The 27,361-nt window shown below is 61.0% G+C and overlaps 1 protein-coding gene across 1 annotated transcript in view; it reads left to right on the forward strand.

The window, feature by feature from the left end:
* The first annotated feature begins 52 nt into the window (after positions 1 to 52).
* LOC119696678 (helicase SRCAP-like) overlaps positions 53 to 27,361 on the forward strand; it is a 33,751-nt gene continuing 6,442 nt past the window's right edge. The window contains exons 1-10 of the mRNA XM_038126478.1: positions 53 to 87; positions 1,377 to 1,472; positions 2,655 to 2,953; positions 4,811 to 4,988; positions 8,258 to 8,394; positions 11,052 to 11,221; positions 15,258 to 15,450; positions 18,494 to 18,630; positions 22,048 to 22,234; positions 26,638 to 26,701. Of these exons, the coding sequence (XP_037982406.1) occupies positions 1,388 to 1,472; positions 2,655 to 2,953; positions 4,811 to 4,988; positions 8,258 to 8,394; positions 11,052 to 11,221; positions 15,258 to 15,450; positions 18,494 to 18,630; positions 22,048 to 22,234; positions 26,638 to 26,701 (1,450 nt within the window). The 5' untranslated portion in view covers positions 53 to 87; positions 1,377 to 1,387. The remainder of the gene's footprint in view (positions 88 to 1,376; positions 1,473 to 2,654; positions 2,954 to 4,810; positions 4,989 to 8,257; positions 8,395 to 11,051; positions 11,222 to 15,257; positions 15,451 to 18,493; positions 18,631 to 22,047; positions 22,235 to 26,637; positions 26,702 to 27,361) is intronic.

Raw genomic sequence — 27,361 nt, forward strand, 5'->3', positions numbered from 1 at the left:
TCACCCAAAATGATCCCAAAATATCCCAAAATCATCCTCAAATTGCCCCAAAATCCCCAGCAGGAGCTGGATGAGCTGCCAGGGAGGGTGAGGGACCCAAAACCGCCCCAAATTACCCCAAAATACAAAAAAATACAAAAAACCCCATAAAAATACCCAAAATTGGCTCAAAATCAACCCCAAAACTGCCCTGAAATGCCCCAAAATTGACTCAAAATATCCCAAAATCTCCCGAAATTGCCCCAAAATCCCCAGCAGGAGCTGGATGAGGTGGTAAGGAGGGGGAGTGACCCAAAACCGCCCCAAAATCACCCCAAAATTAACCCAAAACACAGGAAAACACAGAAAAATTAAAAAAAAAAAACCCTTAAAAATCCCCCCAAATCTCCCAACGTTGCCCCAAAATCACCCGAAAGTGCCCCAAAATCGCCCCAAAACTGCCCTGGACCCACCTGGATTCACCTGGGAGCCACCGAAAACTACCTGGGACATCCAGGTGTGCCCCAGGTGTCCCCCAGGTGTGGCCAGGTGTGTCCCAGGTGTGTCCCCAGGTAGCTCAGGTGTCCCCAGGTGTGTCCCCGGTGTGACCCAGCTGTGCCCAGGTGTCCCCAGGAGTGCCCAGGTGTGCTCAGGTGTCCCCCAGGTGTGACCCAGGTGTGTCCCCAGCTGTGCCCAGGTGCCCCCAGGTGTGCTCAGGTGTGCCCAGGTGTGCCCCAGGTGCCCCCAGGTGCCCCCAGGTGTGCTCAGGTGTGCCCCAGGTAGCTCAGGTGTCCCCAGGTGTGTCCCAGGTGTCCCCAGGTGTGTCCCACGTGTGTTTAGGTGTCCCCAGGTGTGTCCCAGGTGTGCCCCAGGTAGCTCAGGTGTATCCCAGATGCCCCCAGGTGTGCTTAGGTGTGCCCCAGGTGCCCCCAGCTGTCCCCAGGTGCCCCCAGGTGTATCCCAGGTGCCCCCAGATGCCCCCAGGTGTGCTCAGGTGTGCCCCAGGTAGCTCAGGTGTATCCCAGATGCCCCCAGGTGTGCCCAGGTGTCCCCAGGTGCCCCCAGGTGTATCCCAGGTGCCCCCAGGTGCCCCCAGGTGTGCCCCAGGTGCCCCCAAGTGTGCCCCAGGTGTGCCCAGGTGTGCCCCAGGTAGCTCAGGTCTATCCCAGATGCCCCCAGGTCTCCCCAGGTGTGTCCCAGGTGCCCCCAGGTGTGCTCAGGTGTATCCCAGGTGTCCCCAGGTGCCCCCAGGTGTATCCCAGGTGCCCCCAGGTGTGCCCCAGGTGCCCCCAGCTGTGCCCAGGTGTGCCCCAGGTGCCCCCAGGTGTGACCCAGCTGCCCCCAGGTGTGCCCAGGTGCCCCCAGGTGTGCCCAGGTGTGACCCAGGTGTGTTGCAGGTGCGCTGCCCATGGAGGAGCTCCTGCAGCGCTACCGCGGCGCCTTCGCCGACTCCGACTGCGACTCCGCCCCCGGCGCCAGCAGCACCCGCTCAGGTGAGCGCCCGCACCTGCCCAGGTGGGCCTGACCCTGCCCAGGTGGGCCTGACCCTGCCCAGGTGTGTCTGACCCTGCCCAGGTGGGCCTGACCCTGCCCAGGTGGGCCTGACCCTGCCCAGGTGTGTCTGACCCTGCCCAGGTGCGATATGGACCCCACCCAGGTATCCCACACCTGCCCAGGTGTGCTCTAACCCCACCCAGGTGTGCTCCAACCCCACCCAGGTGTGCTCCAACCCCACCCAGGTGTGCTCTAACCCCCCCAGGTATCCCACACCTGTCCAGGTGTGCTCCAACCCCCCCAGGTGTGCTCCAACCCCCACCCAGGTATCCCACACCTGTTCAGGTGTGCTCCAACCCCCCCAGGTGTGCTCTAACCCCACCCAGGTATCCCACACCTGCCCAGGTGTGCTCTAACCCCACCTAGGTATCCCACACCTGGCCAGGTGTGCTCCAACCCCACCCAGGTATCCCACACCTGGCCAGGTGTGCTCCAACCCCACCCAGGTATCCCACACCTGTCCAGGTGTGCTCCAACCCCACCCAGGTATCCCACACCTGCCCAGGTGTGCTCTAACCCCACCCAGGTGCACCCCACACCCACCCAGGTGTGTTCTAGTGCCACCCAGGTATCCCACACTTGTCCAGGTGTGCTCCAACCCCACCCAGGTGTGCTCCAACCCCCCCAGGTGTGCCCCAACCCCCGCAGGTGTGCTCCAACCCCCCCAGGTGTGCTCCAACCCCCCCAGGTGTGCTCTAACCCCCCCAGGTGTGCTCCAACCCCCCCCAGGTGTGCTCTAACCCCCCCAGGTGTGCTCCAACCCCCCCAGGTGTGCTCCAACCCCCCCCAGGTGTGCTCCAACCCCCCCAGGTGTGCTCCAACCCCCCCAGGTGTGCTCCAACCCCCCCAGGTGTGCTCTAACCCCCACCCATGTATCCCACACCTGTCCAGGTGTGCTCCAACCCCCCCCAGGTGTGCTCCAACCCCCCCCAGGTATGCTCCAACCCCCCCCAGGTGTGCTCCAACCCCCCCAGGTGTGCTCCAACCCCGCCCAGGTGTGCTCCAACCCCCACCCAGCTATCCCACACCTGTCCAAGTGTGCTCCAACCCCCCCCCCCAGGTGCGCCCCTCCCCCGCCCAGGCGCGCCCCGCCCCGATCTCACCTGTCCCCTCCCCCCCAGACTCACCTGGCGGCGACAGCGAGGACGAGGAGGACGAGGACGAGGAGGAGGAGGAGGACGACGACGACGACGAAGCCGACGACGAGGACGAGGAGGAGGAGGGGGAGGGGCAGGAGGGCGGGGGAGGGGCGCCAGGTGAGCCCGGCGAGGGCGGGGGAGCGGCCCCGCCCGCCCCCGCCCAGGTGAGCCCCGCCCCGGCCGCGCCCACCGGCGGCCCCGCCCCCAAGAAGGAGATCAGCGACATCGCGGCGGCGGCGGAGAGCCTGCAGCCCAAGGGGTACACGCTGGCCACCACGCAGGTGAGCACACCTGGGATACACCTGGGCACACCTGGGCACACCTGGGATACACCTGGGATACACCTGGGATACATCTGGGCACACCTGGGACACACCTGGGATACACCTGGGCACACCTGGGCACACCTGGGCACACCTGGACACACCTGGGCACACCTGGGCACACACCCAGAGCCTGCAGCCCAAGGGGTACACGCTGGCCACCACGCAGGTGAGCACACCTGGGATACACCTGGGCACACCTGGGATACACCTGGGCACACCTGGGATACACCTGGGATACATCTGGGCACACCTGGGACACACCTGGGATACACCTGGGCACACCTGGGCACACCTGGGCACACCTGGGCACACCTGGGATACACCTCGGCACACCTGGGCACACACCCAGAGCCTGCAGCCCAAGGGGTACACGCTGGCCACCACGCAGGTGAGCACACCTGGCACACCTGGGCACACCTGGGCACACCTGGGATACACCTGGGCACACCTGGGCACACCTGGGATACACCTGGGCACACACACAGAGCCTGCAGCCCAAGGGGTACACGCTGGCCACCACGCAGGTGAGCACACCTGGGCACACCTGGGCACACCTGGGCACACCTGGGGACACCTGGGATACACCTGGGATACACCTCGGCACACCTGGGCACACACCCAGAGCCTGCAGCCCAAGGGGTACACGCTGGCCACCACGCAGGTGAGCACACCTGGCACACCTGGGCACACCTGGGCACACCTGGGATACACCTGGGCACACCTGGGCACACCTGGGATACACCTGGGGACACCTGGGGGCACCTGGGCACACCTGGGGACACCTGGGCACACACACAGAGCCTGCAGCCCAAGGGGTACACGCTGGCCACCACGCAGGTGAGCACACCTGGGATACACCTGGGCACACCTGGGCACACCTGGGCACACCTGGGCACACCTGTGCACACACACAGAGCCTGCAGCCCAAGGGGTACACGCTGGCCACCACGCAGGTGAGCACACCTGGCACACACCTGGGCACACCTGGGATACACCTGAGATACACCTGGATACACCTGGGGGCACCTGGGATACACCTGGGATACACCTGGGATACACCTGGGCACACCTGAGATGCACCTGGGCACACCTGGGCACACCTGGGATACACCTGGGATACACCTGGGGGTACCTGGGGACACCTGAGAAACACCTGGGCACACCTGGGCACACCTGGGATACACCTGGGCACACCTGGGCACACCTGGGATACACCTGGGGGTACCTGGGGACACCTGAGAAACACCTGGGCACACCTGGGCACACCTGGGATACACCTGGGCACACCTGGGCACACCTGGGGACACCTGGGATACACCTGTGACACACCTGGGCACACCTGGGATACACCTGGGCACACCTGCGATACACCTGGGATACACCTGGGATACACCTGGGATACACCTGGGGTACCTGTGACACACCTGGGGCACTTGTGACACACCTGGACACACCTGGGGTACTTGTGAAACACCTGTGACACACCTGGGGTACCTGTGACACACCTGTGGTACACCTGGGGTACCTGTGACACACCTGGGGCACTTGTGACACACCTGTGACACACCTGGGGTACCTGTGACAGATCTGTGCCACACCAGGGGTACCTGTGGCACACCTGGACACACATGCGGGTACTTGTGACACACCTGGACATACCTGGGGGTACCTGTGCCACAGCTGGGGTACCTGTGACACACCTGGGGCACTTGTGACACACCTGGACACACCTGGGGTACCTGTGACACACTTGTGACACACTTGGGGGTACCTGTGACACACCTGTGTCTCACCTGTGCCTCACCTGGGCAGGTGAAGACGCCGATCCCGCACCTGCTGCGCGGCACGCTGCGCGAGTACCAGCACATCGGGCTGGACTGGCTGGTGACCATGTACGAGAAGAAGCTGAACGGGATCCTGGCCGACGAGATGGGGCTGGGCAAGACCATCCAGACCATCTCCCTGCTGGCGCACCTGGCCTGCGAGAAAGGTAACGCACCTGGGCACACCTGGGATACATGGGATACACCTGGGATACACGGGATACACCTGCACACACCTGGCTGGGGCTGGGCAAGACCATCCAGACCATCTCCCTGCTGGCGCACCTGGCCTGCGAGAAAGGTAACGCACCTGGGGGGCACACCTGGGCACACCTGGGTACACCTGGGTACACCTGGGTACACCTGGGTACACCTGGGATACATGGGACACACCTGGGATACACCTGGGATACACCTGGGCACACCTGGGCACACCTGGGCACACCTGGGTACACCTGAGATACATGGGATACACGTGGGTGGGGCTGGGCAAGACCATCCAGACCATCTCCCTGCTGGCGCACCTGGCCTGCGAGAAAGGTAACGCACCTGGGGGGCACACCTGGGCACACCTGGGCACACCTGGGATACATGGGATACACCTGGGATACATGGGACACACCTGGCTGGGGCTGGGCAAGACCATCCAGACCATCTCCCTGCTGGCACACCTGGCCTGCGAGAAAGGTAACGCACCTGGGGGGCACACCTGGGCACACCTGGGATACATGGGATACACCTGCACACACCTGGCTGGGGCTGGGCAAGACCATCCAGACCATCTCCCTGCTGGCGCACCTGGCCTGCGAGAAAGGTAACGCACCTGGGCGGCACACCTGAGAGTCACTGCACACACCTGAGAGTCACTGCACACACCTGAGAGTCACTGCACACACCTGGGCACACCTGGCTGGGGCTGGGCAAGACCATCCAGACCATCTCCCTGCTGGCACACCTGGCCTGCGAGAAAGGTAACACACCTGGGCGCACCTGGGCACACCTGGGCACACTTGGGTACACCTGAGATACATGGGACACACCTGGGTGGGGCTGGGCAAGACCATCCAGACCATCTCCCTGCTGGCTCACCTGGCCTGCGAGAAAGGTAACGCACCTGGGGGACACACCTGAGACACACCTGGGATACACCTGGGATACACCTGGGTACACCCGGGATACATGGGATACACCTGGGTACACCTGAGGTACATCTGGTTACACCTGAGATACGTGGAATACACCTGAGATACACCTGGGCACACCTGAGACACACCTGGGCACACCTGGGTACACCTGGGCTATTTTTTGGGGGCACATTTTGGTCTCACCTGAGCTTGTCTATGACACCTGCGAGGCGCACCTGAGCGGGTTTGGGGTTCCAGGGCTCACCTGAGCCTTTTCCCGGCTGTCTCACCTGTCCCTCACCTGTGCACAGGTAGCTGGGGCCTCACCTGAGCCCTTTTAGGAGATCCTGAGTCCCACCTGGGCAGGTGTGGGGGTCCCCAGGACTTACCTGAGCCTGGTTTGGGGTGTCTCAGCTGTGCACAGGTAGCTGGGGCCTCACCTGGGACTCACCTGAGCTGCATTAGCGGAGTTTGAGTCACACCTGATCAGGTGTGGGGGTCCCCAGGACTCACCTGAGCCTGGTTTGGTGTGTCTCACCTGTGCACAGGTAGTTGGGGCCTCACCTGGGACTCACCTGAGCTGCATTAGCGGGGTTTGAGTCACACCTGATCAGGTGTGGGGGTCCCCAGGACTCACCTGAGCCTGGTTTCGGGTGTCTCACCTGTGCCCATGTAGCTGGGGTCTCACCTTGGACTCACCTGAGGACGTTGATAAAGGCTCCACAGCTCACCTGAGCCCCTTCAGGGGGGTTTGATTCGCACCTGGCCGGGTTTGGGAGTTCCCGGGACTCACCTGAGCCTGGTTTGGGGTGTCTCACCTGTGCGCAGGTAGCTGGGGCCTCACCTGAGGACGTTCATAACGGCTCCAAAGCTCACCTGAGCCCCTTCAGGGGGGTTCTGAGTCGCACCTGACCGGGTTTGGGGGTTCCCGGGACTCACCTGAGCCTGGTTTGGGGTGTCTCACCTGTGCCCAGGTAGCTGGGGTCTCACCTGGGACTCACCTGAGGACGTTGATAAAGGCTCCGCGGCTCACCTGAGTCCTTTCAGGGGTGCTTGAGTCCCACCTGAGCAGGTGTGGGGCTCCCCAGGACTCACCTGAGCCTGGTTTCAGGTGTCTCACCTGTGCACAGGTAGCTGGGGCCTCACCTGAGCCCTTTCAGGAGATCCTGAGTCACACCTGGGCAGGTGTGGGAGTCCCCAGAACTCACCTGAGCCTGGTTTGGGGTGTCTCACCTGTGCACAGGTAGCTGGGGCCTCACCTGGGACTCACCTGGGGCTCACCTGAGCCTTTTTCCAGGTGTCTCACCTGTCCCTCACCTGTGCACAGGTAGCTGGGACTCACCTGAGCCCCTTTAGGAGATCCTGAGTCACACCTGGGCAGGTGTGGGGCTCCCCAGGACTCACCTGAGCCTGGTTTCAGGTGTCTCACCTGTGCACAGGTAGTTGGGGCCTCACCTGGGACTCACCTGAGCTGCATTAGCGGGGTTTGAGTCACACCTGATCAGGTGTGGGGGTCCCCAGGACTCACCTGAGCCTGGTTTCGGGTGTCTCACCTGTGCCCATGTAGCTGGGGCCTCACCTTGGACTCACCTGAGGACGTTGATAAAGGCTCCACAGCTCACCTGAGCCCCTTCAGGGGGTTCTGAGTCACACCTGGCCGGGTTTGGGGCTCCCCGGGGCTCACCTGAGCCTGGTTTGGGGTGTCTCACCTGTGCCCAGGTAGCTGGGGTCTCACCTGGGACTCACCTGAGGACGTTGATAAAGGCTCCACAGCTCACCTGAGCCCCTTCAGCGGGGTTCTGAGTCGCACCTGACCGGGTTTGGGGGTTCCCGGGACTCACCTGAGCCTGGTTTGGGGTGTCTCACCTGTGCCCAGGTAGCTGGGGTCTCACCTGGGACTCACCTGAGGACGTTGATAAAGGCTCCACAGCTCACCTGAGCCACTTCAGGGGGGTTCGAGTCGCACCTGGCCGGGTTTGGGGCTCCCCGGGGCTCACCTGAGCCTGGTTTCGGGGTGTCTCACCTGTGCACAGGTAGCTGGGGCCTCACTTGAGCCCTTTTAGGAGATCCTGAGTCACACCTGGGCAGGTGTGGGAGTCCCCAGGACTCACCTGAGCCTGGTTTCGGGTGTCTCACCTGTGCACAGGTAGCTGGGGCCTCACCTGGGACTCACCTGAGGACGTTGATAAAGGCTCCACAGCTCACCTGAGCCCCTTCGGGGGGTTCTGAGTCGCACCTGGCCGGGTTTGGGGATCCCCGGGGCTCACCTGAGCCTGGTTTCGGGGTGCCTCACCTGTCCCTGACCTGCGCAGGTAGCTGGGGCCCGCACCTGATCATCGTGCCCACCTCGGTGATGCTCAACTGGGAGATGGAGCTCAAGCGCTGGTGCCCCAGCTTCAAGATCCTCACCTACTACGGCGCGCAGAAGGAGCGGCGCCTCAAGAGACAGGTGAGCGCACCTGGGCACACACCTGGGGGCACCTGAACGTGCACCTTGGGGCACCTGAGGGCACCTGGGCACACCTGGGCACACCTGGGCACGCACCTTGGGGCACCTGAGGGCACCTGAGGGCACCTGGGCACATCTGAGGGCACCTGGGCACACCTGGGCACGCACCTTGGGCCACCTGAGGGCATCTGTGAGCACCTGGGCACACAGCTGGGGACACACCTGGGGGCACCTGGGAGCATCTGGGCACACACCTGGGAGCACCTGGGGACACACCCGGGCACACCTGAGCACACACCTGGGGGCACCTGAGCACGCACCTGGGCGCACCTGGGTGCACCTGACGGCACCTGTGGGCACCTGGGCACAGCTGGGGACACACCTGGGGGCACCTGGGCGCACCTGACGGCACCTGTGGGCACCTGGGCACACCTGGGGGTACACCTGGGCACAGCTGGGGACACACCTGGGGGCACCTGGGCGCACCTGGGGGCACCTGAGCTGCACACCTGGGCGCACCTGAGCATGCATCTGGGCGCATCTGGGCACACCTGGGCGCACACCTGGGGCACACCTGAGGGCAGCTGGGCACACCTGGGGGCACTTGGGTACACCTGGGGGTACACCTGAGCACACACCTGGGGACACACCTGGGGCACACCTGGGGACACACCTGGGGCACATCTGGGGTACACCTGGGACATACCTGAGACCTAGCTGGGGACACACCTGGGCTGTTTTAGGCACATTTTTTAGAGTTTTTTTGGTGTTTTTTTGTTGGGGTTTTGGCCTCAGCTGTGTCACCTGTGTCACCTATGTCACCTGTCTCACCTGTCTCACCTGTCTCACCTGTGTCACCTGCCAGGGCTGGACCAAGCCCAACGCGTTCCACGTGTGCATCACCTCCTACAAGCTGGTGCTGCACACCTGGGACACACCTGGGGCACACCTGGGGGCACACCTGGGACACACCTGGGCACACCTGGGATACACCTGAGACACACCTGGGCACACCTGGGATATACCTGAGACACACCTGGGCACACCTGGGATATACCTGGGGCACAACTGGGGACACACCTGGCAGCACACCTGGGGCACACCTGGGCTGTTTTAGGCACATTTTTTGGAGGTTTCTTGGTGGATTTTGGTGGGGATTTTGGCCTCACCTGTCTCACCTGTGTCACCTGTGTCTCACCTGTGTCACCTGCCAGGGCTGGACCAAGCCCAACGCGTTCCACGTGTGCATCACCTCCTACACACCTGGGGCACACCTGGGCTGTTTTAGGCACTTTTTTGGGGTTATTTGGTGGATTTTGGTGGGGATTTTCGCCTCACCTGTCTCACCTGTGTCTCACCTGTGTCACCTGCCAGGGCTGGACCAAGCCCAACGCGTTCCACGTGTGCATCACCTCCTACAAGCTGGTGCTGCACACCTGGGGCACACCTGAGACACACCTGGGCACATCTGGGACACACCTGAGCACACCTGGGGCACACCTGGGCACACCCGGGACACACCTGGGGGCACACCTGGGGCACACCTGGGGCACACCTGGGCACACCTGGGCACAGCTGGGGCACACCTTGGCACACCTGGCCTGTTTTAGGCACATTTTTTGGGGTTATTTGGTGGATTTTGGTGGGGATTTTCGCCTCACCTGTCTCACCTGTGTCTCACCTGTGTCACCTGCCAGGGCCGGACCAAGCCCAACGCGTTCCACGTGTGCATCACCTCCTACAAGCTGGTGCTGCACACCTGGGACACACCTGGGACACACCTGGGGCACACCTGGGCATACCTGGGGCACACCTGGGCTGTTTTAGGCACTTTTTTGGGGTTTTTTGGTGTTTTTTTGTGGGGGTTTTGGCCTCACCTGTCTCACCTGTCTCACCTGTGTCACCTGTGCCACCTGCCAGGGCTGGACCAAGCCCAACGCGTTCCACGTGTGCATCACCTCCTACACACCTGGGGACACACCTGACCTGTTTTAGGCACGTTTTCTGGGGTTTTTTGGTGTTTTTTTTGTGGGGATTTTTGTTTCACCTGTCTCACCTGTGTTACCTGTGTCACCTGCCAGGGCTGGACCAAGCCCAACGCGTTCCACGTGTGCATCACCTCCTACACACCTGGGGCACACCTGGCCTGTTTTAGGCACTTTTTTGGGGTTATTTGGTGGATTTTGGTGGGGATTTTGGCCTCACCTGTCTCACCTGTGTCTCACCTGCCTCACCTGCCAGGGCTGGACCAAGCCCAACGCGTTCCACGTGTGCATCACCTCCTACAAGCTGGTGCTGCACACCTGGGGACACACCTGGGCTGTTTTAGGCACATTTTTGGGGGTTTTTTGGTGTTTTTTGGTGGGGATTTTGGCCTCACCTGTCTCACCTGTGTCTCACCTGCCTCACCTGCCAGGGCTGGACCAAGCCCAACGCGTTCCACGTGTGCATCACCTCCTACAAGCTGGTGGGGCACACCTGGGACACACCTGGGGGCACACCTGGGATATACCTGGGGCACACCTGGGACACACCTGGGGACACACCTGGGCACACCTGGCCTGTTTTAGGCACGTTTTCTGGGGTTTTTCGTTGGATTTTGGTGGGGATTTTGGCCTCACCTGTCTCACCTGTGTCTCACCTGCCTCACCTGCCAGGGCTGGACCAAGCCCAACGCGTTCCACGTGTGCATCACCTCGTACAAGCTGGTGCTGCAGGACCACCAGGCGTTCCGGCGCAAGAACTGGAAGTACCTGATCCTGGACGAGGCGCAGAACATCAAGAACTTCAAATCCCAGCGCTGGCAGTCCCTGCTCAACTTCAACAGGTGAGCCGCGCACCTGGGCACACCTGGGCACAGCTGAGATACACCTCGGCACACCTGGAAGCACCTGGGCACAGCTGGGGGCACCTGGGCACACCTGGGCATGCCTGGGCACACCTGAGATACAGCTGGGCACACCTGAGACACACCTGGGCACACCTGAGATATACCTGGGCACACCTGGGCACACCTGGGAGCACCTGGGAGCACCTGGGCACACCTGAGACACACCTGGGCACACCTGAGATATACCTGGGCACACCTGGGCACACCTGGGAGCACCTGGGAGCACCTGGGCACAGCTGCGGGCACCTGGGCACACCTGGGCATGCCTGGGCACAGCTGGGATACAGCTGGGCACACCTGAGATACAGCTGGGCACACCTGAGACACACCTGGGCACACCTGAGATACACCTGGGTACGCCTGGGCACACCTGGGCACACCTGAGATACACCTGGGAGCACCTGGGCACACCTGAGACACACCTGGGCACATCTGAGATATACCTGGGCACACCTGGGCACACCTGGGAGCACCTGGGAGCACCTGGGCACAGCTGGGGGCACCTGGGCACACCTGAGATACACCAGGGCATGCCTGGGGTACACCTGGGCACACCTGGGGTACAGCTGGGATACACCTGGGGGCACCTGGGCACAGCTGGGCACAGCTGAGGGCACCTGGGCACACCTGAGATACACCAGGGCATGCCTGGGGTACAGCTGACCACACCTGGGCATGCCTGGGCATGCGTGGGGTACAGCTAAACACACCTGGGCACAGCTGGGATACACCTGGGATACACCTGGGCACAGCTGGGATACAACTGAGCACACCTGGGCACACCTGGCTCACCTGGGCATGCCTAGGATACATCTGGGCACACCTGGGATACACCTGAGCACACCTGGGCACACCTGGGCATGCCTGGGGTACAGCTGGGTTACAGCGGGGCACACCTGGACATGCCTAGGATACACCTGGGCATGCCTGAGGTACAGGTGAGCACACCTGGGCAAACCTGGGTATGCTTAGGATACACCTGGACACACCTGGGATACACCTGACCATACCTGGGCACACCTGGGCATGCCTAGGATACACCTGGGCAGAACTGGGATAGAGCTGGGCACACCTGAGTTAGCTGGGATACACCTGAGTTAGGTACTAAGCTCACCTGAGTTACCTGGGCACACCTGGACACATGTGGGATACACCTGGACACACCTGGGATACAGCTGGGTACCCCTGGGCACACCTGGATTACACCTGGACACACCTAAGTTAATCGGGATACACCTGAGCTAGGTGTTCCCTCACCTGTCCATGGCTGTCTGTGTTTATTCTCTTCTGTACTTGTCAATACCTGTCTCACCTGTCTCACCTGTGTCTCACCTGTGTCTCACCTGTGTCTCACCTGTCTCACCTGTGTCTCACCTGTGTCTCACCTTTCTCACTTGTCTCACCTGTCCCACCTGTGTTTCACCTGTGTCCCACCTGTGTCTCCCCTGTGTCTCACCTGTATCTCACCTGTGTCTCACCTGTGTCCCACCTGTGTCTCACCTGTGTCTCACCTGTGTCTCACCTGTCTCACCTGTGTCTCACCTGTGTCTCACCTGTGTCTCACCTGTCTCACCTGTCTCACCTGTGTCTCACCTGTGTCTCACCTGTGTCTCACCTGTGTCTCACCTGTCTCACCTGCAGCCAGCGGCGGCTGCTGCTGACGGGCACGCCACTGCAGAACTCGCTGATGGAGCCCTGCTGCTCCTCACCTGTGTCACCTGTGTCTCACCTGTGTCTCACCTGTGTCACCTGTGTCTCCCCTGTGTCTCCCTTGTCTCTCACCTGTGTCTCACCTGTGTCTCACCTGTGTCTCACCTGTGTCTCACCTGTGTCTCACCTTTCTCACCTGTCTCACCTGTGTCTCACCTCTCACCTGTGTCTCACCTGTCTCACCTGTGCCTCACCTGTGTCTCACCTGTGTCTCACCTGTCTCACCTGTGCCTCACCTGTGTTTCACCTGTGTCTCACCTGTCTCACCTGTGTCTCACCTGTGTCTCACCTGTCTCACCTGTGTCTCACCTGTCTCACCTGCAGCCAGCGGCGGCTGCTGCTGACGGGCACGCCGCTGCAGAACTCGCTGATGGAGCCCTGCTGCTCCTCACCTGTGTCTCACCTGTGTCTCACCTGTGTCTCACCTGTGTCTCACCTGTCTCACCTGTGTCTCACCTGTCTCCCCTGTGTCCCACCTGTGTCTCACCTGTCTCACCTGTGTCCCACCTGTCTCACCTGTGTCTCACCTGTGTCTCACCTGTGTCACCTGTGTCTCACCTGTCTCACCTGTCTCACCTGTGTCTCACCTGTCTCACCTGCAGCCAGCGGCGGCTGCTGCTGACGGGCACGCCGCTGCAGAACTCGCTGATGGAGCCCTGCTGCTCCTCACCTGTGTCTCACCTGTATCTCACCTGTGTCTCACCTGTCTCACCTGTGTCTCACCTGTGTCTCACCTGTCTCCCCTGTGTCTCCCCTGTGTCTCACCTGTGTCTCACCTGTGTCTCACCTGTGTCTCACCTGTGTCTCACCTGTCTCACCTGTCTCACCTGTGTCTCACCTGTGTCTCACTTGTCTCACCTGTGTCTCCCCTGTGTCTCACCTGTGTCTCACCTGTCTCCCCTGTGTCTCCCCTGTGTCTCACCTGTGTCTCACCTGTGTCTCACCTGTGTCTCACCTGTGTCTCACTTGTCTCACCTGTCTCTCACCTGTGTCTCACCTGTGTCTCACCTGTGTCTCACCTGTCTCACCTGTCTCACCTGTGTCTCACCTGTGTCTCACTTGTCTCACCTGTGTCTCACCTGTGTCTCACCTGTGTCTCACCTGTGTCTCACCTGTCTCACCTGCAGCCAGCGGCGGCTGCTGCTGACGGGCACGCCGCTGCAGAACTCGCTGATGGAGCCCTGCTGCTCCTCACCTGTGTCTCACCTGTGTCTCACCTGTGTCTCCCCTGTGTCTCACCTGCCTCACCTGTGTCTCACCTGTCTCACCTGTGTCTCACCTGTCTCACCTGCAGCCAGCGGCGGCTGCTGCTGACGGGCACGCCGCTGCAGAACTCGCTGATGGAGCCCTGCTGCTCCTCACCTGTGTCACCTGTGTCTCACCTGTGTCTCACCTGTGTCTCACCTGTGTCACCTGTGTCTCACCTGTGTCTCACCTGTCTCACCTGTGTCTCACCTGTCTCACCTGTGTCTCACCTGTCTCACCTGTCTCACCTGTGTCTCACCTGTCTCACCTGTGTCTCACCTGTCTCACCTGCAGCCAGCGGCGGCTGCTGCTGACGGGCACGCCGCTGCAGAACTCGCTGATGGAGCCCTGCTGCTCCTCACCTGTGTCTCACCTGTGTCTCACCTGTGTCTCACCTGTGTCACCTGTGTCTCACCTGTGTCTCACCTGTGTCTCACCTGTCTCACCTGTGTCTCACCTGTGTCTCACCTGTGTCTCACCTGTCTCACCTGTCTCACCTGTGTCTCACCTGTGTCTCACCTGTGTCTCACCTGTCTCACCTGCAGCCAGCGGCGGCTGCTGCTGACGGGCACGCCGCTGCAGAACTCGCTGATGGAGCCCTGCTGCTCCTCACCTGTGTCTCACCTGTGTCCCACCTGTGTCTCACCTTTGTCTCACCTGTGTCTCACCTGTGTCTCACCTGTGTCTCACCTGTCTCACCTGTGTCTCACCTGTCTCACCTGTGTCTCACCTGTGTCTCACCTGTGTCTCACCTGTCTCACCTGTGTCTCACCTGTGTCTCACCTGTCTCACCTGTGTCTCACCTGTGTCTCACCTGTCTCACCTGCAGCTAGCGGCGGCTGCTGCTGACGGGCACGCCGCTGCAGAACTCGCTGATGGAGCCCTGCTGGTCCTCACCTGTGTCACCTGTGTCTCACCTGTGTCTCACCTGTGTCTCACCTGTGTCTCACCTGTCTCACCTGTGTCTCCCCTGTGTCTTACCTGTGTCTCACCTGTGTCTCAACTGTCTCACCTGCAGCCAGCGGCGGCTGCTGCTGACGGGCACGCCGCTGCAGAACTCGCTGATGGAGCTCTGGTCGCTGATGCACTTCCTCATGCCCAGCGTCTTCCAGTCGCACCGCGAGTTCCGCGAGTGGTTCCACAACCCGCTCACCGGCATGATCGAGGGCAGCCAGGAGTACAACGAGAGCCTGGTCAAGCGCCTGCACAAGGTAACGCACCTGGGCACACCTGGGCACACCTGGGCACACCTGGGTGGAAATTCGGTGGAATTTGGGTGAAAATCGGGTGAAAGTTGGGGTTTTTTGGTGGTTTTTGGTCACTAGGAACACCTGTGGTGGCATCTCAGGTGGGTTTGAGCACCTGGAGGAGCTCAGGTGACACCTGGGCACACCTGGGCACACCTGGGTAAAAATCGTGTGAAATTTGGGTGAAAATCGGGTGATACTTGGGTGAAAATCGGGTGAAATTTGGGGGCTTTTGGTGGTTTTTGGTCACTAGTTACACCTGTGGTGGCATCTCAGGTAGGTTTGAGCACCTGGAGGAGCTCAGGTGGCACCTGGTCACGCCTGGGCACACCTGGGTAAAAATTTGGTGGAATTCGGGTAAAATTTGGGAGAAATTTGGGTGAAAATGGGGTGAAATTTGGGGGTTTTTTGGTGGTTTTTGGTCACTAGTTACACCTGTGGCGGCATCTCAGGTGGGTTTGGGCACCTGGAGAAGCTCAGGGCACACCTGGGCACACCTGGGGGCAGGCACACACACCTGGGCACACCTGGGGGCAGGCACACACACCTGGGCACACCTGGGCACACCTGGGCACACCTGAGGGCAGGCACACACACCTGGGTCACACTGGGTCACACCTGGGCACATCTGGTGGCCATGATCGAGGGCAGCCAGGAGTACAACGAGAGCCTGGTCAAGCGCCTGCACAAGGTAACGCACCTGCGCACACCTGGGCACACCTGGGCGCACCTGGGTAGAAATTTGGGTGAATTTTGGGAGAAAATTGGGTGAAAATTGGGTGAAAATTGGGGTTTTTTGGTGGTTTTTGGTCACTAGGAACACCTGTGGTGGCATCTCAGGTGGGTTTGAGCACCTGGAGGAGCTCAGGTGACACCTGGTCACACCTGGGCACACCTGGGTGGAAATTCGGTGGAATTTGGGTGAAAATCGGGTGAAATTTGGGGTTTTTTTGGTGGTTTCTGGTCATCTGGCGCACCTGTGGCGGCATCTCAGGTGGGTTTGGGCACCTGGAGAAGCTCAGGGCACACCTGGGCACACCTGGGGGCAGGCACACACACCTGGGCACACCTGGGGGCAGGTACACACACCTGGGCACACCTGGGCACACCTGGGCACACCTGAGGGCAGGCACACACACCTGGGTCACACTGGGTCACACCTGGGCACATCTGGTGGCCATGATCGAGGGCAGCCAGGAGTACAACGAGAGCCTGGTCAAGCGCCTGCACAAGGTAATGCACCTGCGCACACCTGGGAGAAAATTCGGTGGAATTTGGGTGAAAATGGGGTGAAAATCGGGTGAAATTTGGGTGAAAATCAGGTGATACTTGGTTGAAAATTGGGTGAAATTTGGGGTTTTTTGGTGGGTTTTGGTTACTAGTTACACCTGTGGCGGCATCTCAGGTGGGTTTGAGCACCTGGAGGAGCTCAGGTGACACCTGGTCACGCCTGGGCACACCTGGGTGAAAATTCGGTGGAATTTGGGTAAAATTTGGGAGAAATCTGGGTGAAAATCGGGTGAAATTTGGGGTTTTTTGGTGGTTTTTGGTTACCTGGCGCACCTGTGGCGGCATCTCAGGTGAGTTTGAGCACCTGGAGAAGCTCAGGGCACACCTGGGCACACCTGGGCACACCTGAGGGCAGGCACACACACCTGGGCACACCTGGTCACACCTGGTGGCCATGATCGAGGGCAGCCAGGAGTACAACGAGAGCCTGGTCAAGCGCCTGCACAAGGTAACGCACCTGCGCACACCTGGGCACACCTGGGCGCACCTGGGTAGAAATTTGGTGGAATTTTGGGAGAAAATTGGGTGAAAATTGGGTGAAAATTGGGGTTTTTTTGGTGGTTTTTGGTTACCTGGCGCACCTGTGGCGGCATCTCAGGTGGGTTTGAGCACCTGGAGAAGCTCAGGGCACACCTGGGCACGCCTGGGGGCAGGCCCACACACCTGGGTCACACTGGGTCACACCTGGGCACACCTGGGCACACCTGGGCACACCTGGGGTCAGGCACACACACCTGGGCACACCTGAGGACAGGCACACACACCTGGGCATACCTGGGACACACCTTGGCACACCTGGGCACACCTTGGACACACTTGGGCCACACCTGGGCACACCTGGGGCACACTTGGGCAGCACCTGTGCCCACCTGGGCACGCCTGGAACAGACCTGGGCCACACCTGGGCCACACCCGGGCCACACCTGGGCACACCTGGGACACGCCTGGGTATACCTGGGACATACTTGGGACACATATAGGTACATCTGGGACACACCTGGACACACCTGGGACACACTTGGGGACATTTGGGACACACCTGGGCACACCTGGGCACACCTGGGACACACTGGGGACACACCTGGGGCACACCTGGGGATACCTGGGACACACTAGGGGACATTTGGGGCTCACCTGGGACACTTTGGGGCACACTTGGGACACACCTGGGACACACCTGGGGTTCACCTACAACACATCTGGGTGCACCTGGGACACACCTGGACCCAGCTGGGGACGTTTGGGACATCTTGGGGTACACCTGTGCCCACCTGTGGTACATCTGGGGCACACCTGGGCCACCTGGGACACACTTGGGGACATTTGGGACACACCTAGGCACACCTGGGCCCACCTGGGCACACCTGGTACACCTTGGGACACACCTGGACACACCCAGACACACCTGGGGATACCTGGGACACACTTGGGGACGTTTGGGGCACACCTGGGACAGCTTGGGGCATACCTGTGCCTATCTGGGCTCACCTGGGACACACCTGGGGCACCTGGGACACACCTGGGCACACCTGGGGCACCTTGGGGCACACCTGCGCCCACCTGGGGTACACCTGGGCACACCTGGGACACACCTGGGCCACACCTAGGTACATGTGGTCACACGTGGTCACACGTGGGCACACCTGGGCACACCTGGGCCCGCCTGGGCGCGCCTGTGCCGCACCTGAGCAGGTGTGTCCCCCCCCCCGTCCCGCAGGTGCTGCGGCCGTTCCTGCTGCGTCGGCTCAAGGTGGACGTGGAGAAGCAGATGCCCAAGAAGTACGAGCACGTGCTGCGCTGCCGGCTGTCCAAGCGCCAGCGCTTCCTCTACGACGACTTCATGGGCCAGGCCAGGTGAGCCCGCGCACCTGCGCGCACCTGGGCGCACCTGGGAGCCCAAGATTCCTGAAATTCCCGTCGAATTCTGCCCAAATTTGATCAAATTGTGCCCAAGTTTGGTGAAATTGTGCCCAAATTCTGCCCAAATTCACCTGTTTAAGGTTTCTGATGATGTCATGGGTCAGGCCAGGTGAGCCCGCGCACCTGGGCGCACCTGGGCGCACCTGAGAGCCTCGAATGCCCGAAATTCCCGTCGAATTCTGCCCAAATTTGGTCAAATTGTGCCCAAGTTTGGTGAAATTGTGCCCAAATTCTGCCCCAATTCACCTGTTTGAGGTTTCTGATGATGTCATGGGCCAGGCCAGGTGAGGTGACACACGTGGGCACACCTGGGCGCACCTGGGAGCCCAAGATTCCTGAAATTCCCGTCGAATTCTGCCCAAATTTGGTGAAATTGTGCCCAAATTGTGCCCCAATTCACCTGTTTAAGGTTTCTGATGGCGTCATGGGCCAAGCCAGGTGAGGCCGCGCACCTGGGCACACCTGGGCACACCTGGGAGCCCCGAATTCCCGAAATTCCCATCGAATTCTGCCCAAATTTCATCAAATTGTGCCCCAATTCTGCCCAAATTCACCTGTTTAAGGTTTTTGATGATGTCGTGGGTCAGGCCACGTGAGGCCACGCACCTGGGCACACCTGGGCACACCTGGGAGCCTCAATTTCCCGAAATTCCCGTCGAATTCTGCCCAAATTTCATCAAATTGTGCCCAAATTTTGGCCAAATTCATCTGTTTGAGGTTTGTGATGACGTCATGGGCCAGACCAGGTGAGGGGACACACCTGGGCACACCTGGGAGCCCCAAATTCTTGAAATCCCTGTGAAATTCTACCCAAATTTTATCAAATTGTGCCAAATCCACCCTAAATTCACCTGTCTGAGGTTTCTGATGATGTCATTGGTGAGGTCAGGTGAGGGGGCACACCTGGGCACACCTGGGCACACCTGGGAACCCCTGGGGACCTCAAATTCTTGAAACTCCTGTCAGATTCTGCCCGAGTTTCATCAAAATGTGTCCAAATCCATCTCAAATTCACCTGTTTGAGGTTTCTGATGACATCGTGGGCCAGGCCAGGTGAGGAGACACACCTGGGCACACCTGGGCACACCTGGGAGCCCTGAATTCCAAAAATACCCGTGGAATTCTGCCCAAATTTCATCAAATTGTGCCCAAATTCACGTGTTCAAGGTTTCTGATGATGTCATGGGTCAGGCCAGGTGAGCCCGCGCACCTGGGCACACCTGGGCACACCTAGGAGCCTCGAATTCCCGAAATTCCCGTCGAATTCTGCCCAAATTTGATCAAATTGTGCCCAAGTTTGGTGAAATTGTGCCCAAATTCTGCCCCAATTCACCTGTTTGAGGTTTGTGATGATGTCATGGGCCAGGCCAGGTGAGGGGACACACCTGGGCACACCTGGGCGCACCTGGGAGCCCCGAATTCCCGAAATTCCCGTGGAATTCTGTCCAAATTTCATCCAATTGTGCCCAAGTTGTGCCCAAATTCTGCCCAAATTCACTTGTTTGAGGTTTGTGATGATGTCATGGGCCAGGCCAGGTGAGGGGGCACACCTGGGCACACCTGGGCACACCTGGGCACACCTGGGAGCCCCAAATTCCCGAAATCCCCGTGAAATTCTACCCAAATTTTATCAAATTGTGTCCAAATCTACCTCACATTCACCTGTTTGAGGTTTGTGACGACGTCATGGGTGAACTCAGGTGAGGAAACACACCTGGGTACACCTGGGCACACCTGGAGCCCCAAATTCCCGAAATTCCCCTCGAATTCTGCCCAAATTTGGTCAAATTTTCCCTGAATTCTGCCCCAATTTCACCGGTTTGAGGTTTCTGATGATTTCATGGGCCAGGCCAGGTGAGGGGGCACACCTGGGCACACCTGGGAGCCCCAAATTCCTTAAATTCCCATTGAATTCTGCCCAAATTTCATCCAGTTGTGCCCAAATCCGCCCTAAATTCACCTGTTTAAGGTTTGTGATGACGTCATGGGCCAGGCCAGGTGAGGCCGCACACCTGGGCACACCTGGGCACACCTGGGCACACCTGGGCACACCTGGGAGCCCCAAATTCCCAAAATTCCCCTTGAATTCTGCCCGAGTTTCATCGAATTGTGCCCAAATCCAGCCTGAGTTTACCTGTCCAGGTGTGCCCAGGTGACTCCAGGTGCCCCCAGGTGACCCCAGGTGTCCCCAGGTGACCCCGTGTCCCCTCCCCGCGGCACCAAGGCCACCTCGGACCCCAAAGTTTCCCCTTTCGAATCTCTCAGGTGACCCCCGGGTAACCCCAGGTGACCCCCAGGTGATCTCAGGTAACTCTCAGATGATCTCAGGTGACCCCCAGATGATCTTAGGTGATCTCAGGTGTCCCCAGGTGCCCCCAAGTAATCCTGAGATGTTCTTGGGTGATCTCAGGTGCTCCCAGGTGTCCCCAGATGCCCCCAGGTGCCCCAGGTGAGCGTGTGTCCCCAAGTGCCCCAGGTGTGCCCCAGGTGAGCGCATGTCCCCAGGTGTCCCCGGGTGTCCCAGGTGTCCCCAGCTGCCCCCAGGTGAGCTCAGGTGTCCCAGGTGTCCCCAGGTGTGCCAGGTGAGCGCATGTCCCTAGGTGTCCCCAGGTGATCTCAGGTGTGCCCCAAGTGAGCACGTGTTCCCAGGTGATCTCAGGTGTGCCCCAGGTGCTCCCAAGTGCCCCAGGGGAGCTCAGGTGTCCCCAGGTGTCTCTAGATGTCCCCAGGTGAGCACGTGTCCCAGGTGTCCCCAGGTAGTCTCAGGTGTGCCCCAGGTGAGCTCAGGTGTGCCCAGGTGTCTCCAGGTGAACTCAGGTGCGCCCAGGTGTCTCCAGGTGTGCCCTGGTGTGCTCCAAGGGAGCTCAGGTGTCCCCAGGTGCCCAGGTGAGCTCAGGTGTGCCCCAGGCGATCTCGGGTGAGCTCAGGTGTGTCCCGGTGCCCCAGGTGGTCTCAGGTGCCCCCCAGGTGCTCTCAGATGTCCCCAGGTGCTCCCAGGTGTCTCCAGGTGTCCCCAGGTGGTCTCAGGTGCCCCCAGGTGATCTCAGGTGTCCCCAGGTGCCCCAGGTGATCTCAGGTGTCCCCAGGTGATCTCAGGTGTCCCCAGGTGCCCCAGGTGATCTCAGGTGTCCCCAGGTGATCTCAGGTGATCTCAGGTGTCCCCAGGTGGTCTCAGGTGCCCCCAGGTGCTCCCAGGTGCCCCCAGGTGCCCCCAGGTGTGCCCCAGGTGATCTCAGGTGTCCCCAGGTGTCCCCAGGTGTGCCCCAGGGGATCTCAGGTGTGCCCCAGGTGCTCCCAGCTGTCCCCAGGTGTCCCCAGGTGCCCCAGGTGACGCCAGGTGTGTCTCCGCAGCACCAAGGCCACGCTGGCCAGCGGGCACTTCATGAGCGTCATCAACGTGCTGATGCAGCTGCGCAAGGTGTGCAACCACCCCGACCTGTTCGAGCCGCGCCCCGTCACCTCGCCGCTCGTCACACCTGGGCTGAGCCTGCGCGCGCCCGCGCTGGTGCTGCGCGCCCTGGAGCCACACCCCTTCCAGGTGAGACACACACCTGGGACAGGTGAGACACACACACCTGGGCAGGTGAGACACACCTGGGCTGAGCCTGCGCGCGCCCGCGCTGGTGCTGCGCGCCCTGGAGCCACACCCCTTCCAGGTGAGACACACACCTGGGACAGGTGAGACACACACACCTGGGCAGGTGAGACACGCACACACACCTGGGCAGGTGAGACACACACACCTGGGCAGGTGAGACACACCTGGGCTGAGTCTGCGCACGCCCGCGCTGGTGCTGCGCGCCCTGGAGCCGCACCCCTTCCAGGTGAGACACAGACACACACCTGGGCAGGTGAGACACACCTGGGCTCAGCCCGGGCGCCCCCGCGCTGGTGCTGCGCGCCCTGGAGCCACACCCCTTCCAGGTGAGACACAGACACACACCTGGGCAGGTGAGACACACACACCTGGGCAGGTGAGACGCACACACCTGGGACAGGTGAGACACACACACCTGGGCAGGTGAGACACACCTGGGCTGAGCCTGCGCGCGCCCGCGCTGGTGCTGTGCGCCCTGGAGCCACACCCCTTCCAGGTGAGACACGCCCCCGACAGGTGAGACACGCCCTTGACAGGTGAGACACGCCCCTGACAGGTGAGACACACACACCTGGGCAGGTGAGACACACACACCTGGGCAGGTGAGACACACCTGGGCTGAGCCTGCGCGCACCCGCGCTGGTGCTGTGCGCCCTGGAGCCACACCCCTTCCAGGTGAGACACAGACACACCCCTTCCAGGTGAGACACGCCCCCGACAGGTGAGACACGCCCCTGACAGGTGAGACACATGAGACAGGTGAGACACACACACACACACCTGGGCAGGTGAGACACACCTGGGCTCGGCCTGGGCGCCCGCGCGCTGGTGCTGCGCGCCCTGGAGCCACACCCCTTCCAGGTGAGACACGCCCCCCACAGGTGAGACACGCCCCTGCACAGGTGAGACACACACACACACCTGGCACAGGTGAGACACACCTGGGCTCGGCCTGGGCGCCCCCGCGCTGGTGCTGCGCGCCCTGGAGCCACACCCCTTCCAGGTGAGACACGCCCCCGACAGGTGAGACACATGAGACAGGTGAGACATGCCCCAGACAGGTGAGACACACACACACACCTGGGGCAGGTGAGACACACACACCTGGGCTGAGCCTGCGCGCGCCCGCGCTGGTGCTGCGCGCCCTGGAGCCGCACCCCTTCCAGGTGAGACACGCCCCTGGGACAGGTGAGACACACACACCTGGGCAGGTGAGACACACCTGGGCTGAGCCTGCGCGCCCCCGCGCTGGTGCTGCGCGCCCTGGAGCCGCACCCCTTCCAGGTGAGACACGCCCCCGACAGGTGAGACACGCCCTTGACAGGTGAGACACACACACCTGGGCAGGTGAGACACACACACCTGGGCAGGTGAGACACACCTGGGCTGAGCCTGCGCGCGCCCGCGCTGGTGCTGCGCGCCCTGGAGCCACACCCCTTCCAGGTGAGACACGCCCCCGACAGGTGAGACACACACACCTGGACAGGTGAGACACAGACACACACACCTGGGCAGGTGAGACACACACACCTGGGCAGGTGAGACACACCTGGGCTGAGTCTGCGCGCGCCCGCGCTGGTGCTGCGCGCCCTGGAGTCACACCCCTTCCAGGTGAGACACACACCTGGGACAGGTGAGACACACACACCTGGGCAGGTGAGACACACCTGGGCTGAGCCTGCGCGCCCCGGCGCTGGTGCTGTGCGCCCTGGAGCCACACCCCTTCCAGGTGAGACAAAGACACACACCTGGACAGGTGAGACACACACACCTGGGCAGGTGAGACACACCTGGGCTGAGCCTGCGCGCCCCGGCGCTGGTGCTGCGCGCCCTGGAGCCACACCCCTTCCAGGTGAGACAAAGACACACACCTGGACAGGTGAGACACAGCTGAGACAGGTGAGACACATGAGACAGGTGAGACACACGCACACACCTGGGCAGGTGAGACACACCTGGGCTGAGCCTGCGCGCGCCCGCGCTGGTGCTGCGCGCCCTGGAGCCGCACCCCTTCCAGGTGAGACACGCCCCGACAGGTGAGACACATGAGACAGGTGAGACACACCCCCCACAGGTGAGACACACACACACACCTGGGCAGGTGAGACACACCTGGGCTCAGCCCGGGCGCCCCCGCGCTGGTGCTGCGCGCCCTGGAGCCACACCCCTTCCAGGTGAGACACGCCCCTGACAGGTGAGACACACCCCCCACAGGTGAGACACATGTGAGACATGTAGAACACACCTGAACAGGTGAGGCATGCCTGGACAGGTGAGATCCAGCTGAGACAGGCGAAACACACCTGAGACAGGTAGAACCCAGCTGGGCAGATGAGACACCTGAACAGGTGAGACACACGCACCTGAGACAGGCGAAATGCACCTGAGACAGGTAGAACACAGCTGGGCAGGTGAGACGCACACCTCTGCGTCAGGTGAGGAACACCTGGGTATGGCTAGGATGCAGGTGAGACTCACCTGGACAGGTGAGGCGCACCTGGGAACAGGTGGGGTACAGGTGAGACACACACCTGGGCAGGTGAGACACACCTGGCCTCAGCCTGGGCGCCCCCGCGCTGGTGCTGCGCACTCTGGAGCCACGCCCCTTCCAGGTGAGACACGCCCCCGACAGGTGAGACACACCTGAGATAGAAGAAGCACACCTGAGAGAGGTGAGACACACCTGAGACAGGTGAGATACACCTGGGCAGGTAAGATGCACACACCTGTACAGGTGAGACGCACTTGAGACAGGTGAGATGAACACACCTGGACAGCTGAGACACACCTGAGACAGGTGAGACACACCTGGGCTCAGCCTGGGCGCCCCCGTGCTGGTGCTGCACACGCTGGAGCCACACCCCTTCCAGGTGAGACACGCCCCCCCACAGGTGAGACACGCCCCCCACAGGTGAGACACGCCCCCCACAGGTGAGACACACATACTTGGACAGGTGAGACATGTAGGGCAGGTAAGATGAACACACCTGGACAGGTGAGACACGGCTGAGACAGGTGAAATGCAGCTGCACAGGTGAGACACATCTGATAGGTGAGAACACAATACCTGGACAGGTGAGGCGCACCTTAGACAGGTAAAACACGTCCGGGCAGGCGAGGCCCACCTGGGACAGGTGAGATGAACACACCAGTGACAGGTGGCACACGCACACACCTGGACAGGTGAGAGACACCTGGTACAGGTGATTTGAGCACACCTAGACAGGTGAGACGCACACCTGAGGTGGGTGAGACACACCTGAGGCAGGTGAGACACAGCTGGGCAGGCGAGACACGCCCCTGACCAGGTGAGACACACCTGAGACAGGTGAGACACAGCTGGGCAGGCGAGACACGCCCCATACCAGGTGAGACACACCTGAGACAGGTGAGGCACAGCTGGGACAGGTGAGACACAGCTGGGACAGGTGAGGCACAGCTGGGACAGGTGAGGCACAGCTGGGACAGGTGAGACACAGCTGGGACAGGTGAGGCACAGCTGGGACAGGTGAGGCACAGCTGGGACAGGTGAGACACAGCTGAGACAGGTGAGGCACAGCTGGGACAGGTGAGACACAGCTGGGACAGGTGAGACACAGCTGAGACAGGTGAGACACAGCTGAGACAGGTGAGACACAGCTGGGACAGGTGAGACACAGCTGAGACAGGTGAGACACAGCTGGGACAGGTGAGACACAGCTGGGACAGGTGAGACACGCCCCATACCAGGTGAGACACACCTGAGGCAGGTGAGACACAGCTGGGACAGGTAAAGCACACCTGGATGTGGGTGGGATACAGGTGGGACTCACCGGGGAGAGGTGCGACTCTGGCGTCACTCAGGTGTCACTCAGGTGTATCAAAGGTAGCTCAGCTGCATCAGGTGCCACTCAGGTGTGTCACAGGTGTATCAGGTGCCACTCAGGTGTCACTCAGGTGTCAGCGGGCTGGGCACAGGTGTGTTGTTGGTCACTCAGGTGTCACTCAGGTGTATCCAGCGTCACACGGTGTCACTCAGGTGTCACTCAGGTGTCACTCAGGTGTCACTGGGCTGGGTACAGGTGTGTTGTTGGTCACTCAGGTGTCACTCAGGTGTATCCAGCGTCACACGGTGTCACTCAGGTGTCACTCAGGTGTCACTCAGGTGTCACTGGGCTGGGTACAGGTGTGTTGTTGGTCACTCAGGTGTCTCAGGTGTCTCTCAGGTGTCTCAGGTGTCTCAGGTGTCACTCAGGTGTCTCAGGTGTCACTCAGGTGTCACTCAGGTGTCTCAGGTGTCACTCAGGTGTCACTCAGGTGTCACTCAGGTGTCACTCAGGTGTCCGTGGGCGTGTCCCCAGCAGGTGGACCTGTCGCCCTTCGAGCTGGTGGCGCTGGAGACTCACCTGTCCCTGGGGGCGGGTTCAGGTGTGTCACAGGTGTCACTCAGGTGTCACTCAGGTGTCACTCAGGTGTCACTCAGGTGTATCCAGTGTCACACGGTGTCACTCAGGTGTCACTCAGGTGTCACTCAGGTGTCACTGGGCTGGGTACAGGTGTGTTGTTGGTCACTCAGGTGTCACTCAGGTGTATCCAGCGTCACACGGTGTCACTCAGGTGTCACTCAGGTGTCACTCAGGTGTCACTGGGCTGGGTACAGGTGTGTTGTTGGTCACTCAGGTGTCTCAGGTGTCTCTCAGGTGTCTCAGGTGTCTCAGGTGTCACTCAGGTGTCTCAGGTGTCACTCAGGTGTCACTCAGGTGTCTCAGGTGTCACTCAGGTGTCACTCAGGTGTCACTCAGGTGTCACTCAGGTGTCCGTGGGCGTGTCCCCAGCAGGTGGACCTGTCGCCCTTCGAGCTGGTGGCGCTGGAGACTCACCTGTCCCTGGGGGCGGGTTCAGGTGTGTCACAGGTGTCACTCAGGTGTCACTCAGGTGTCACTCAGGTGTCACTCAGGTGTATCCAGTGTCACACGGTGTCACTCAGGTGTCACTCAGGTGTCACTCAGGTGCCCGTGGGCGTGTCCCCAGCAGGTAGACCTGTCGCCCTTCGAGCTGGTGGCGCTCGAGGCTCACCTGTCCCTGGGG

Source organism: Motacilla alba, unplaced genomic scaffold, assembly GCF_015832195.1.
Source record: "Motacilla alba alba isolate MOTALB_02 unplaced genomic scaffold, Motacilla_alba_V1.0_pri HiC_scaffold_35, whole genome shotgun sequence".
Lineage (NCBI taxonomy): Eukaryota > Metazoa > Chordata > Aves > Passeriformes > Motacillidae > Motacilla > Motacilla alba.